The sequence below is a fragment of the Chelonoidis abingdonii genome, chromosome 6 (genome assembly GCF_003597395.2).
Source record: "Chelonoidis abingdonii isolate Lonesome George chromosome 6, CheloAbing_2.0, whole genome shotgun sequence".
Lineage (NCBI taxonomy): Eukaryota > Metazoa > Chordata > Testudines > Testudinidae > Chelonoidis > Chelonoidis abingdonii.
The window spans coordinates 89,865,081-89,878,822 of record NC_133774.1 but is presented as its reverse complement, the minus strand read 5'-3'; the positions used below and the strand labels follow the sequence as shown (position 1 = coordinate 89,878,822).

Genomic DNA, 13,742 nt, shown 5'->3' with positions numbered 1-13,742 from the left:
CTTGGCGATTGGCTGAACAAGTAGCAGCACTGAGTGGACTTGTAGGCTCTAAAGTTTTACATTGTTTTGTTTTTTGAGTACAGTTACGTAACCTAAAAAAATCTACATTTCTAAGTTGCACTTTCATGATAAAGAGACTGCATTATGGTACTCGTATAAGGTGAACTGAAAAATACTATTTCTCTTGTTTATCATTCTTACAGTGCAAATATTTGTAATAAAAATAATAATATAAATGAGCTCTGTACACAGTGTTCTGTGTTGTAATTGAAATCAATATATTTGAAAATGTAGAAAACATCTAGAAATATTTAATAAATTTCAATTAGTATTCTATTGTTTAACAGTGTGATTGAAACTGTGATTAATTTTTTAATCCTGATTAATTTTTTTGAGTTAAATTGTATGAGTTAACTGCAATTAAATCAACAGCCCTAATAATTTTTCCATTATGAAAAGTAGTAATATTATGATGAAGGAAAAAGCTCCTGTGTTCTTTTTGGTGGTATTTTCTTCAGTTATTTTAAATATTACAACACTGATATTAAATATGTGATAGTGAAACATTAGGAAGTTGTAGTTATTTTAAAACACAGACATACACAAGTAAATATTTTTCAAAAACTCCAAAAATTCAAACTTATATTTCCACAACCAACCTTAACTTCTTTCCTGCATACTTGCCCAATCTCCTCCTCTCATCTAATGTGGTATTTGTATCCAGTGCTGCTAGTTCATTCTCATTAGTCCCATCATTTTTCAGCATTAATACTGCCGTCTCACAAGTTCCTGGCAGCTCACAACTTCTACTTGAGCTGAAGCTCATGCTAAAATTCTGGCTGCATCCAACAGAGACAGCTGTCAAGAGCCTGAGCTGCAGGCAATAAGCTAAAGTCCCAACTGCCACCAGCAGAGGCTGCTGCTCTAATTGCTGCCTTCTTCAGAATCTTTACTCCTCTCTGCTTTTGCTGTTTGTGCAGAGCAGTCCATGAGGACAGGCAAAGAAAAGGGGAGCTGGATCGGCACAACAGGTAGCTCCTACCCATCAACAGTTAGCGTAGCAAAGGCAAGCAATGGGCAAGGGGAGAAAGGGTCCAAGGAGTGTGTCTCCCCCCATCCCCTTCTCTCCAGCCTGTTGGGAGTAGGCTTTAGCCCAGTTGCACTCTCTCCTCCTTTCTTTCTCCCACTTTCAAAATTCAATATAGAGGGAAATTGTGTGTGAGCAATACATGGGGACAGAAGGAAGGAAGGAGAGGAAACTGGGCAGGGGCAATATCTCAGAGTCGCTAACTCACACTATTTTAATTGCAAGTCTCGGGATATATCATGGGGTTCTCTTAAAGCTCCTTCAGTCTAAAAAATTACATTAGACACTCAGCTTTCATTTAAAAAAAAAAAAAAAAGTTTTCAAGGTTTTCTCCATCACCTAGAAACCTGAACCTTAAAGGCTCAAAGCCAGGAAACAAGAACAAACCACCCCAAATTTACTCATTAAAAGCTCATGATTTGAGAGGGTGGGGGCTGACTCATGATTTTTGAACACTTGGCATTAGCAATCCCGATATCCTAAAGGGAAGGGGGAGTCCAAAGAACGCACAGCATGATACAGGGCAGAACAGCAGGAGTTGCAGGGATCCTAGGACAATAACTTGCGATAGGATTAGCCACACCTATCAGCCAAAAAGAAAAAGAGGTCTCCCAATTTGTATTTATTACACATCAGGAATTCCCACCTGATAGGGGCAATTCCATCCACTATTTCAAATATCTGAGAACAAAACATAAATCCAATGCAAGTTTAAAAAAAAAATCTTGTTTTTTTTAAAGTAGTCACATGAATATTTTTGTCTGTCTCATGGTTTTAGAGCTTGTGGAGCTGGCAATACTGTGAATCTTATTAGGAAGTTACTGATTGTAATAGAGCACATACTTGTAAGTATAACAGAAGTTGAATAATGTAGACTGGATTCTTCAATTCAATGGAATCTGAGTATTTTGGCAAAATTTAGGTCTATCAGACCTTCTGCTGCTATTGCCCATGACTCAGAAGCAGGCACTGCTCCTCTCTCTTTTCCCATCTACACAAACACATTCCCCAGTATTTCTTAAACTGCCTGGCTGGAGGAGACATTCCTCCCTCCCCTTTAGCAAAACTCTCACTCCAAGGAAAGTTTACAGACACTGGGGGCATAGAAAAGGATAACTGTATTGGCTCACTTACTGATGGAGAATGCTGACAGTTTCTACTGGTGGCACTGCTGGTAAATGCAATCAAGTCTAGAATGGGTATCTGAAGGAAATTTTAGGAGATTAAGATTATACTGCAGCCTCTACCCACCCCTGAAGGTGAATGGAGGAAAAAAAATGAACACTGCTAGAAAAAAAAAACCTGAAACAGCAGCTCTGGGTGGCTGTTACTGGAGAATATGGGCAGGCAAGAGGCAACACCAGCAATGATAACAGGTGAGGTAGGAATTCTCGGATTTCCCCCATAAAGTTAGAAAAACTAGCCATAACACAACAACTCCCATTACAAGTTCATATTCTGAAGCTATGCACTGCAAAAGAGGGTTCTATAGAGTATCAGATCTTTAGCAATGTTTTTAAACCTCTACTAGGACAAATATGAGGTTTCAAAATATCTATATGAAATTACTCCAACATTTTTCACTTACCAATCATAGTCCTGTATACTAGAGATAAAATGTTCATAAGCACTTCAGTCTCATTTTCAAAAGGGAGATTGGCTAAGACAAATCCTGAGCCTAGGGTCCTGGATAAGATTGGGTAAAATTTCCAAAACAGTCTACATTTTTACTGCAAGCTATTTCTGTGATATAGCTTGATCAGAAACCTCAGAATAATTTTCAAAATATGAATTACCATCCATATTTTTAAAGTCCTAAATCAGAAACCACTTGTGTTTGAATCACCTCAAATTTTGCTAAACCACCATCCAACTCCATGATACACCTTGTTTGGGGGAGACAAAACTGGATTTTCAATAGAAAATTACAAGCTTACTAATGAATTGATGGCAATATGTTTTTAAATGTGCACTACTAATGAACAATTTCTCTTATCAGCCCACAATGCTTAAAAGTGAAATGAGTCACTCAGATACCATTATGATCAGTGTAGAATGAGTTCTGCACTGAACATCCCTTTAAAACATCTAGCATGCAAGTATATTGCTCTCACAAACCAACCATTTAAAAATAAATCACAATATGGAAACTTCCGTGGAATAATTTTCAAGCAAAATCAGAGCAAATTGTCATAGCTAACCAAATCTACTCATAGTAGTGTATATGGCACAATGAATCTGAAGCAGACAGCTTGACACCAGAGCTAGACAGCAAGGAACATTCACAAAATGCTGAGATTTTCTGTTAAAGCAATATTGTATTGCATACTTCCAGTTTTCACAGTTCAATGCAGGGTTTCAAGATCTGACTAATGGGCTCTTGAACAAGAAAGAACATATGAATTTTAGTAAGATTTTTATTTTCCTAACACATTTTGTACTCCAACCTCTGTTAGAGGTTGACAAACTTGCATTGGATAACTTGCATTGATATAGAAAATGTAAGGCTTTATTATTTTGATTCACAGAGATACTATAAAACATAACATCTACCAAGAGCCCAATTCTGAATGGTACATAGCGCCTCCTCAGAGATAGCAAGTTACCTCAACTGCAGGAGTGAGCCCTAAATATATTTTTAAAAAGAGAATGTGGCTCCCTACAGAAATGTTGTGAAGACCAAAAAATAAAAAAATCAAATTAAAACAAATCAAACAGAAGCCATATCAAATCAATGTGTCTCTCATTGAGCCCTGAAACTCACTAGACCTTGGCAGATTTCCAAGGAGACTGAATTCCAGAGGAGGGGGCCTTCTACTGAAAGAGATCTTTGCCCACTAAAAGTTCTTCTAGTTCTTTCTAACAGCACTAATACTTAGAAGTTGCACTTTCACAATAATTACTGTAGAACTACTATATCCTAAAGGCAAATAGTTCTCCTCTTACATCCTTCACTCTGTCTCTTCCCTCCATTCCACACACGCGCCTGAAAATATAATCTGGCCTAATCTGAGAACACAAATATATACTGTATACAGTTTAGTGTACACATCCAAAACACAAGCCTGAGTGGAAATCCACACATCAATTTGAAGATATTTCTCAAACAAGGAACATTTTTTCACCTCGCTATTTTTACAAATGGGCTAATTCCAATATTTTATATCTATTTGGTACAAAACAGTTTTTACCTTTAATTTCTTATTTAGCTTGCAACAATATCTGTAAACCATTGCCAGATTGAGAGGTCCAAAATCTGCGTAGAAGCTTGTGGGGAGGGAAAGAAAGAAAACATTTTGCTTGCATCTGTTTTGTAGAAATAATTTTAAAGAAATCCACATGCACCAAATGAAAACTAATAATTAATGCACACATTATACTAGATACAAAACGTCTTGAAATTGCCATCTTAGTATAGTTCTGTAGTTTTTCATCAGCTTTTAAAACATTTTTAAAATTATTCTGCTTTCTTCTCCACACAAGACCTCCTAAAAGGTCAATGAAATGATGCAGTGATCAAACTTTTGAAAGCTCACAGTAAGCTAACATTTTTTGGCATTGCATTAGGAACTCTTGATTTTAATGACAACGCAAAAGCATGCCTTCAGAAACAAGGTTATTGACTAATTCCAAAATGCTTCTGCTGGCATTAGCTAAAAGCTATGAGAGTCACATTAAAATATTATTTATATTATATTACTCATTAATCCTCAAAGCACTCTAGTGTATACAGAGCCCCACTGAAATGCAGAAAATGAACAAAACATCACAATTTGAGTCAGGTGAGCATAGAAATTTTTAACTAAAGATATCCTTATTTTTTTCAAAAGTACTAAGGGACCTTGAATATCCATGTGGGATGTCATGAAATAAATAATAAAAAATGTCAAGGACTTATTTGAAAGACCTATGCTGTTCACTGCAGAGTACTTAATGCATCTATGCTGAGGTCATGAAGCGCTGAATCAGCAACTGCCAGGTTTTGCCCCATCTATTACTCTAGAAAGTTTAGGTATTTTACCCTTGGTATTTGGGCAGCTAGAAACATCCCTTCTGGCTAAATATTTCAGTTAATGCTTCTAAAAGTTTTTTATCTTGTTGTAAAGTATTCCAATATCTTCAGTAGGAATAAGGTATAGGTAAGAAACAAAGTTTCTGAAATTTTTCAAGATAGAAATTGGTGAGGAGCCACCAGGCCCTCTCATGTATAAGCTCCCATTGCAAGTGAAATTAGCAGGGACTAGTATGCTAGTTTTGAAAATAAACTCCATACATAAACTTCTATAATAAGTACAGAACTTTTAACTACCGCTAATAAAAATAGACTAAGAATTACATCACTTGCTTATTAGTGCTTTTCTTACCAATTTACTGCAATGTTCTGTAGAATACAAGAATAAGGACTGTACTTACTTCTCATATACAAGTTCATCATCTATGCAGAAAAAGTGTGTATTTGCAACACCACTCTTTGGTTTTTGGCAGAGAATTGCAAAATAAAGGCGACCTGAAATGCAAGAGATTTTAAACTAATACTACCCTTAACATTACAAATGTCCACAGAAAACTTGAAATGATGTTCTTAAAATGTAATAACTTTAAATGGTCACAATGTAGTATCAAATTTTCCTTTCAGGGTTTCCAGGATTAGAGGACATTATTCTTTAGGTGCTAGGCAACAAGGAAGACAATGATTAAGCTCAAAGGCTATGTTTTGGTTACCAAATAGTTTAAAATTTACTTGTGATTTAGTAAAAAGCTCTTTATGGTTTTCCTCCAGTAAAAGAGTTGTTCAGAGGATAACCAGACTGCCCTCCCATAACCGGTTTGGGAGGCTTTGTGTGCGTTTACACACATATATATGTATATGTCTATTGACTACTGCAGTTCAAAGAGGTGCAAACTTGGCTCTCCTTTGAAATCAGAGAACAACCAACCAGCCCCACAGGCGCGCACACACACACACACAGACATGACCTGGACACTTCTTATTACAGGAACCTAAAACAAGATATTTTCAGTCTATTAGGGGTGTGCTGGTGAAGGTGAGAGGAGAGTGTAAAAAGTGACCAAAAAGAGGAAAGTGACGCACAGTAAAAACTGATAAATGACAAAATAGAAAAAGAAGGTCTCAAGTTTGGATTCTTCCTGTGAGATTTCTTTGTTTGACAATGCACATGCATTTGTTATGCAAGATGTGATTTACTTGTATTAACTTTTAACTAGCTCAGGTAAAATATCAACAGGCTGAAAAAGGCCAGGAAATTACAGACTGCTGTTGTTTAGTGCCTCCCAAATCCACTTTACATTCACTCATAACAGTTCAAACAAAAGAAAACGCGTTTTGTTTCAAAGAAGCAAACGCGACAAAAGCGGTGCAGTAAAAGTTATGACGATGTCATCGGCAGGATCTCCTTGTTCACATGCACGATTACAAAGAAACAAGTTTTCGAAACTCGTTTTAACAAACCAAAAACAGAAAGAAAAAATCACTTAAACTGGCATTTTAAGTTGCTCACCTTTGACGAACTCCACAGAGGGGCGCGATTCCTTTCTGACGCTCATCGCTTACAAACACTGAAAAGGGGGACAGCCCCCACAAGGTTACCGAGCCCGCAAACAGCCCGCTGCGTTTGTCACTGTAATCTGACAGCGCGGAGGAAACGAAAGCGCCACTCCCTGCAGAGTTTTAAAGATTAAAGGGCAGCCTCGACTCGCAGCGTGAGCCCCGAGGTGTCTGCCCCGGGCCCCGCTGGCCAGCCCGCCACCCGCGCTCCTTCAGCAGGTACGACGACCAGAAGTGGGTCGCCAACAGCTGGCAGGCTCGGCTCGCATCTGTCCCTTTCCTCGAGAGAGACTTTCCAGCTCCGGAAGCTTCCTTACGGCATTCAAACAGAAGCGTCCTCGGGCCCGAACGAGCCTGATGCGCCCACAAGACAAATCCCAGCCCTAGCCAGGGAGAAAACCAGAGCGCGTCGCGCAAGCCTCGGCAATCGCTGCCCCCGCCGGCGGTGAGCGCAGAGCTCTCGCCAGCTAGTCCTCCCATCGAAGCATCCATTGGCCAGCAGGCGGCGCAGCCAGTGGGGCACAGCAGGGACCGGGCCGCTCCTCTGCAGCTTATGGACAAAACAGCTCACCAGGGGAAGCCCCACCCCGCGGCCTGCGACTGCAAGGGAGACCGTCTGGCCTCGCAAGGCGCCTCCGGCACCGGGTGCTTAGAAGGGACTGTGTTAGGGCCCGGGGAGCGCAGGACAGCAGCGCGCTCCTTGAGTGTTATTTTTAAACGAGGGCCTGTCCCCACACTGTAAGGTGTGACTATAGCCTCTTAAATCAACCACCGCGCTGCCAGCTGGGCATCTGCCTGCAGCGCACGTACCAGTGTGGCGTGGCCCCTCTGGTGTTCCCTGAAAGTGGTGCGCTCAAAATCCTTAAGCCCAGGGTCTTGCAAACACAACAAAGGTGCGGCTATTGTTAAAGACATTAAGCTACTCATAAACCATTTTCGCTCCGCTCAAAATAGTGATGAGTGTCCAAAAAGAAACGAAAAACCCCCAATTCCTTGGTTTGAGCCTGGGCCTTGTGCCTCACGTTGCTCTTCAGTGGCCACCTGAAGTAGCAGCATCGACAGGTTACAAAAAGACCTCCCCGTTCCCCATGCCAGAGAGGAAGAGTTGCTCCAGTTCCTAACTTTTTCTGGGAGTGGCAGGACTAAACTCACTCCCAGAAGAGTGGAAGGAAACGTGAAAGGGAAGAGCCATGTCGGAATTGGGAGAAGGGGCAGGGCAGGTTGAAAAGGAGAAATAGCAGAAAAACAAAATGCAAGAGTTAAAGCACGAAGGAGCTTTAAGCGGAGCGGCGGCGGATGGAATTGACTGACGAGGCTGGCGTTCAGTAGTTTGATTCCATAGTTATTTTGGAGTTTACCCCTGTAAATTTTCGCTCATTCGAAAAAGCACGGTGTACCAATACACAAAAGAAATCCCTGAGAGTTACGTGAGTAGCATCTATTCAAAAATAAAAGAATATGCATCCCTACATCTTTTCACATTTGTATGGTTATTTTAAGAACAGGCAAAATGCAATTGCCACTAATTCATATCTGAATTTGTTTTATATTGATGCTATAAGAGTATCAAATTGAACTTCAAAATCTTTGTCAGTAGCAGCTGTATGTTGCATTGCTGCTGGTAATCAGGCCATAAAAACTGCCTTGCAGCAGTATACCAATACTTTTCTTCTTTGGAAAAACAACACTGTAAATATACAGATAAAATCTGAGCCCGAATGATGGAATTTATTTTTTACCCTGTTAAAGTGCATGAAATGACAGATTTATTGCAATATTAAAATAGATATCTAAATAAGTGTAAATGCATATTTTTTCATAAATTACACTACTTCTCTTGTATTCTCCCTTCCTCAAAGATTCTGCTCATTCACTTATTACATCTTGAGCTAAAAATCTTCATTTACTGTAGCCTCATTAAAATCTTGAAATCTTTAGCTGTGTTGTGAAACTGCACTAATGGAATGTATACGCCAACATTTGAGCGCAGAGTACAAAGTTACCCCCAGTATTTTTGATCCTGAAGTGAAATTGTGAAACACACAAATGTGCAGCAAAGCACTATTTCAGAATAGCATAAGCATTTTTAAACACTGGCCATATATAAATGACATCTTCAAGCCAAAAGAATTTAAATGTTCAAAAATATCCATGTGATTTAGGACCCAATGGGCCAGCTTAAAAAATATATTTAAGTGCCTAAAGATGCAACAGGCATCTAGCAGGACTTACAAAAACTCGATGGGATTATGTCTCTTTTGAAAATGTCACCCAAAAAGTGTGTACACTCAAGGAGAAAGAATATGAACATGTGATGACAATACAAATGTTGCCACTCTCGCATGTGCAGGCCAAATGTTTAGTGTAGTTTAATACTTCATAACTGATTTGCAGTAAAGTAACGGGTTTTGTCAGGACTTGTTTCACTCAGCCAAAAATTTTTGCCAAGCTCAGACCCATACTAATATCACAGGTATTAATCAATGCTTAAAAGAATATTTTACAATTGCACTAAAACTTTGCAGAGTATCTTTTTCACTCAGCTTTAGAATTTATTTTAAAACTATAGAATCCAAAGAATTTATTTTTCTCATTTATGATGATAATCCACAGATATTATTAGAATTCTTGAATAGTACAACATAATTTTTCATTCAATTAGTTTGCAAAGCTTAGTTGGCACTGCAGCCAAAAACTTATTGATTAGACTGAAACAGCCTCCCTTCTCTTATGTCCACTCATTCTCTCATAGATTTGTTTCTAAATTAATCAGTTCAATTTATTGATGCATAAAGAAAGACAATTAAAAATAAAAACTAAAAAAAAAAAACTAACAGCCACCAACCAACCACACTAACAACCAACAAAGAAGAAATAAGGTAGGATTTCCTCAAGCAAGATAGAAGCTACCAGGCAAAGCTTTCCAAAAAACAGGTGTTTTAAATTAGGTTCTTGGAGTCTGTATTTAGAAAATAAGGATACGTTTTTAAAGGGAGCCCATGGAGTTAGGTGTCCAAATCCTGCAGAAAGTCAGTGAGCATTAGGTGCCTAACTCTCCTAGGCTTCTTTGAAAATCCCACTCTAAATAAGTGAGTTGGCATTTCTGAAAATCAAATAACTTGTTTAGGTATATAAATATAGGGCTTTGGGGCTGTTTTATGGCTCCGGAGCAAGCTCCAGGCAAAAACCTGCAGCTCCACTGCTCCGGACTCCACCCCAAAGCCCTGTATAAATATGAACTAATGAGCCTAACTTTAGGACTCTGTGTTTGAAAATACGTGCCTTTCATTTTGAAACACAAGAACTAAGGGACACCAAATGAAATTAATAGGCAGCAGGTTTAAAAGAAACCAAAGGAAGTATTGTTTCACACAACACACAGTCAACCTGTGGCACTCCTTGCCAGAGGATGTTGTGAAGGCCAAGACTATAAGAGGGTTCAAAAAGAAAAACTCATGGAGAATCAATGGCTATTCACCAGGATAGGCAGGGATGGTGTCCCTAGCCTCTGTTTGCCAGAAGCTGGGAATGGGTGACAGTGGATGGATCACTTGATGATTATCTATTTTGTTCACTCCCTCTGGGGCACCTGGCATTGGCCACTGTCGGAAGACAAGATACTGGACTAGATGGACCTTTGGTCCAACCCAGTATGGCCATTCTTATGTTCTTATGAAACAAACCCTTAGGTTAGCCTGGAAAAAAAATCCACTGTCAAATGTTGATCACATTATTCTTTTAAAGTACTTACATCTTCCATAAGTTACACTAAATGTCAATTTTGGGGAAGATACAATTTATACCAATAAAAGAATGCTTTTGCAGGTATAACTTATACTACTAGTTTCCTGAATTAAATAAGCTATACAAACTTTTTTACTGGTATAACTGCATCTAGGATAGTTGCTCGTACATCTAAGTCAGTCAGGGATGAGGGAAAAATAAGTCAGCCAGCAAAACTTAAGCATAGACTGGACCTTCATTGTACATTAAAGGGGAAAAAAAATTTCCCTTATTTAAATGGAGTCACTTACAGTGTTAAGCCTAAATCAAAACTCATAATATGTTAATTCTAAACTTTGTGTTCATACCACAAACAATTCCAAAAGAAAAAGATTGACTGGAGAGTCTCTAATGTTGTCATTACAAAAGCTATTTTTCTTACTGAACACAGTGTAAACAGCTTCTGACAACCTATTAAAAAAAAAAAAAAAGTATTTGGCTGGCTTAGCTTTTCCCCTTTATGTTCTTTCAAAAAAAGGACTCGATTTGTTTAAAACACAGATTTTTATGTTTCAAATAATTAAAATAATCTAACCGTAGTTCAAAATAAAGTAGAAACCGCACTTTAATAGTCCGTGTATATTGCTCACCCAAAATCTGAATCTCATTTCACACTTACTCACTTTAATAGGATTCAGATTATGGGTGAACAATATGCATGGACTATTAAATGGTTGTTACCCCTTCATTATTCATTGCTATCTTTGGATCATTTTAACTGTTGCTGTATTCAGAACAGCTGAATACATTTAAGAAATGCAAGCTTAATATTCTTAATTTACACATCAGCCTAAAAATAAAACCTGTATGTATTAAATGCCATCACCCAGAGAAGCTGTCAGTACTCACAACAACTGATCTGCAATAAAACTGCAAATAAACTCCATATTTTTAAGGTACTCCCTACTGGAAAATTTAAAAAAAAGGAATATAAAATGAAGTAATTTCAGAACAGAATTATGTTATTTACTTTTGCCTACTCAGATTGCTATCTCACTACAATGCTGAGTATTTTGGCCTCAATGATAGTGTCAGCAGGATGAGAAACTACTCAACAGAACTATTTTATTCAGGTTTCCTCAAAAGCATTTCTGGCTATTTTATGATAACCAAGTATTAACCTGTTACAGTTTTAAACAGCACTATTAGACACACTATGAAATGATTATAACTGAAATTAAGTCAGTGGGGCTCTGTAAGGGTCCTGATTGCAGGAGAAGGACTTATGTTTTCTTCTACTTATTTAAATAAAAAGTTGTGCATCTTAAAGTTAAAAGCCAGGCATTTTGTTTTATTTACAACAAATCTGAAAACTATTTTTCATATACATTATTTCAATAGAAAAGAAAGTTTTAGTGATGAAAAACAAAGCTTAATTTTACACTGGCAGAAGCTAAGGGGAGCTTGCTAATCATGTGTCAGAGGGATGGAAGAGCAGGGCTGGTTGCCTCACAGAAGGAAGTATTTCTTGTCTCTACAAACAGGCAATGAGCTATGAAAATATCTATGCAGGGTATCAACAGGATATCAGCAGCTTCCCCTTCATGATCTTATTTACTTGATTCTGGAAAAGGAATGAATAGCACCTCCTAAATATATTCTCCTTTCTATCACCCACAACAATCCTGATGTCTCTAGGAATCTGCAAGTCAAAGTCTTTACAGCCAGAACTTTGAATTCAAAAGGCAGCTAATACACAACAGCGCTTTATTATCAGACAGCAAGTAAACATGCCCTTTCTTACCAGAGAGACTATTCTGGTGTCTGAAGAGTGAAGATTCATTTTGTCAAAAGAACAAGTGTAAGTTCTTGAACTTGATGGTAAGGCAACTAACAAGTCCCTCAGAAGATAAATGTGTAAGAGACCGCATTTTTATATAAAAAGATACTACAGACTTTAACAAACCTTAAATTATTTGAATCTGAAATGGTCTTGCTCATACTGAATTATAAAGAATATTATTATCCCAGAGGTCTTCATGCCTGGAACATTGTTGATAAGAATGGTTTGGATTGGTTTGACTGCACTGCATATGCCAAATAATAAAGAACATAGTCTGGGAGTAATTTGCTGTACTAGTAGTAAGTGTTTTATAGATCTGAGTTATGTACACAATATTTGTTAAAAGTTAAGGTTCAGAGAATCCAAACAATTCTTTCTAAACCTAGCAGTTATCAAAAAGATGCAATAGATAACATATAGGTATAACACCATGTGATGCCATACTAATTTACATAAAACTGAAGTTTTTCAATCAGTCATATTATAAAGAATTCACTCATCACTGCAGAAATCAAAGCCAAGAGATGATAAAACTGGTAACCATGATAGAAACCAAGTATCAGCATATTTTCTGAACAAGAATATGAGGACACAGGTTAAAATTAAATATGAAGTTAACGACATTGTTTGAATATAAATAGTTTTTTTTCCCAGACTGAGCATATCTGTTCTACAATCATGGCCCTACTTTCTCTAAAATAATATATATATATATATATAAAGACAGAGAGAGTCTCTGTTCTCTGCTGCTCCCATGTAACAGACACGTAAATCTGAGAGAACTGAGTTCCCACACTTTTAGCACTGGATTAGACAACAAAAGCCTTAACCAGTTTCTCAAACCAAGGAAGATTTTGAAAGAGTCATAAGAAAATGAGGTCATGCTGATAAATAATTACATACTTCTCCTGTAATGAGAGAGATTGATAATGAAAACTCACTGAAAAATGTTTACAAACAATAGTCTGAAAAACTCTCCATAATGCAACAATATCAAGAAAGAATTGTAAATTACGTTGTTTAAAAAGAAATTATCAAGGCATATAGTAAACCAACAGAATATTTCATTAAAATTCCAAGTGACAGCTTAAGTAAAAAGAGACACAATTAAAGCATGAGCATAGTGCAGACCTTACAGTACTTCTCAATGTAAAAAAAAAAAAAAAAAAAAAATGCACCCCATCCTGAATAACTAAGAGAACCTCCAACAGCAGGGCTGTCGGTATTAGTCAGTTTACCACGCTATTACTAACAAATATAATGCAATTAATCACACGTTTAAACATAACAAATACCAACGAAGTTATAAAGTTTTTGGAATGTTTCTACATTATCAAATATCAATCTATTACACCAATACAAAGTGGGATCAGTGCTTCACTTATAATATTTTATAGCGAAATTGCACTGTAAAAATGATATACATGAGAAAACAGTATTTTTCAATTCACCTCATACAAGTACTGTAGCACAATCTCTTTATCGTGAAAGTGTAACTTACACATTTTTTTTGTTACATAACT

At 37.5% G+C, this 13,742-nt stretch overlaps 1 protein-coding gene across 10 annotated transcripts in view; it reads right to left on the bottom strand.

The window, feature by feature from the left end:
• CDC14B (cell division cycle 14B) overlaps window positions 1-13,742 on the bottom strand; it is an 80,864-nt gene that overhangs the window by 60,128 nt on the left and 6,994 nt on the right. For 8 of the 10 annotated variants that reach the window (XM_032788093.2, XM_032788088.2, XM_032788085.2 and 5 more), the window contains exons 2-3: window positions 5,501-5,594; window positions 4,279-4,354 (exon numbers count right to left, since the gene is read on the bottom strand). In XM_032788093.2, coding sequence (XP_032643984.1) covers window positions 4,279-4,354; window positions 5,501-5,594 — 170 coding nt within the window. Of the gene's footprint in view, window positions 1-4,278; window positions 4,355-5,500; window positions 5,595-6,606; window positions 7,905-13,742 lie in introns of those variants that run through there. The other 2 variants (XM_032788087.2, XM_032788095.2) reach the window with 2 other exon arrangements.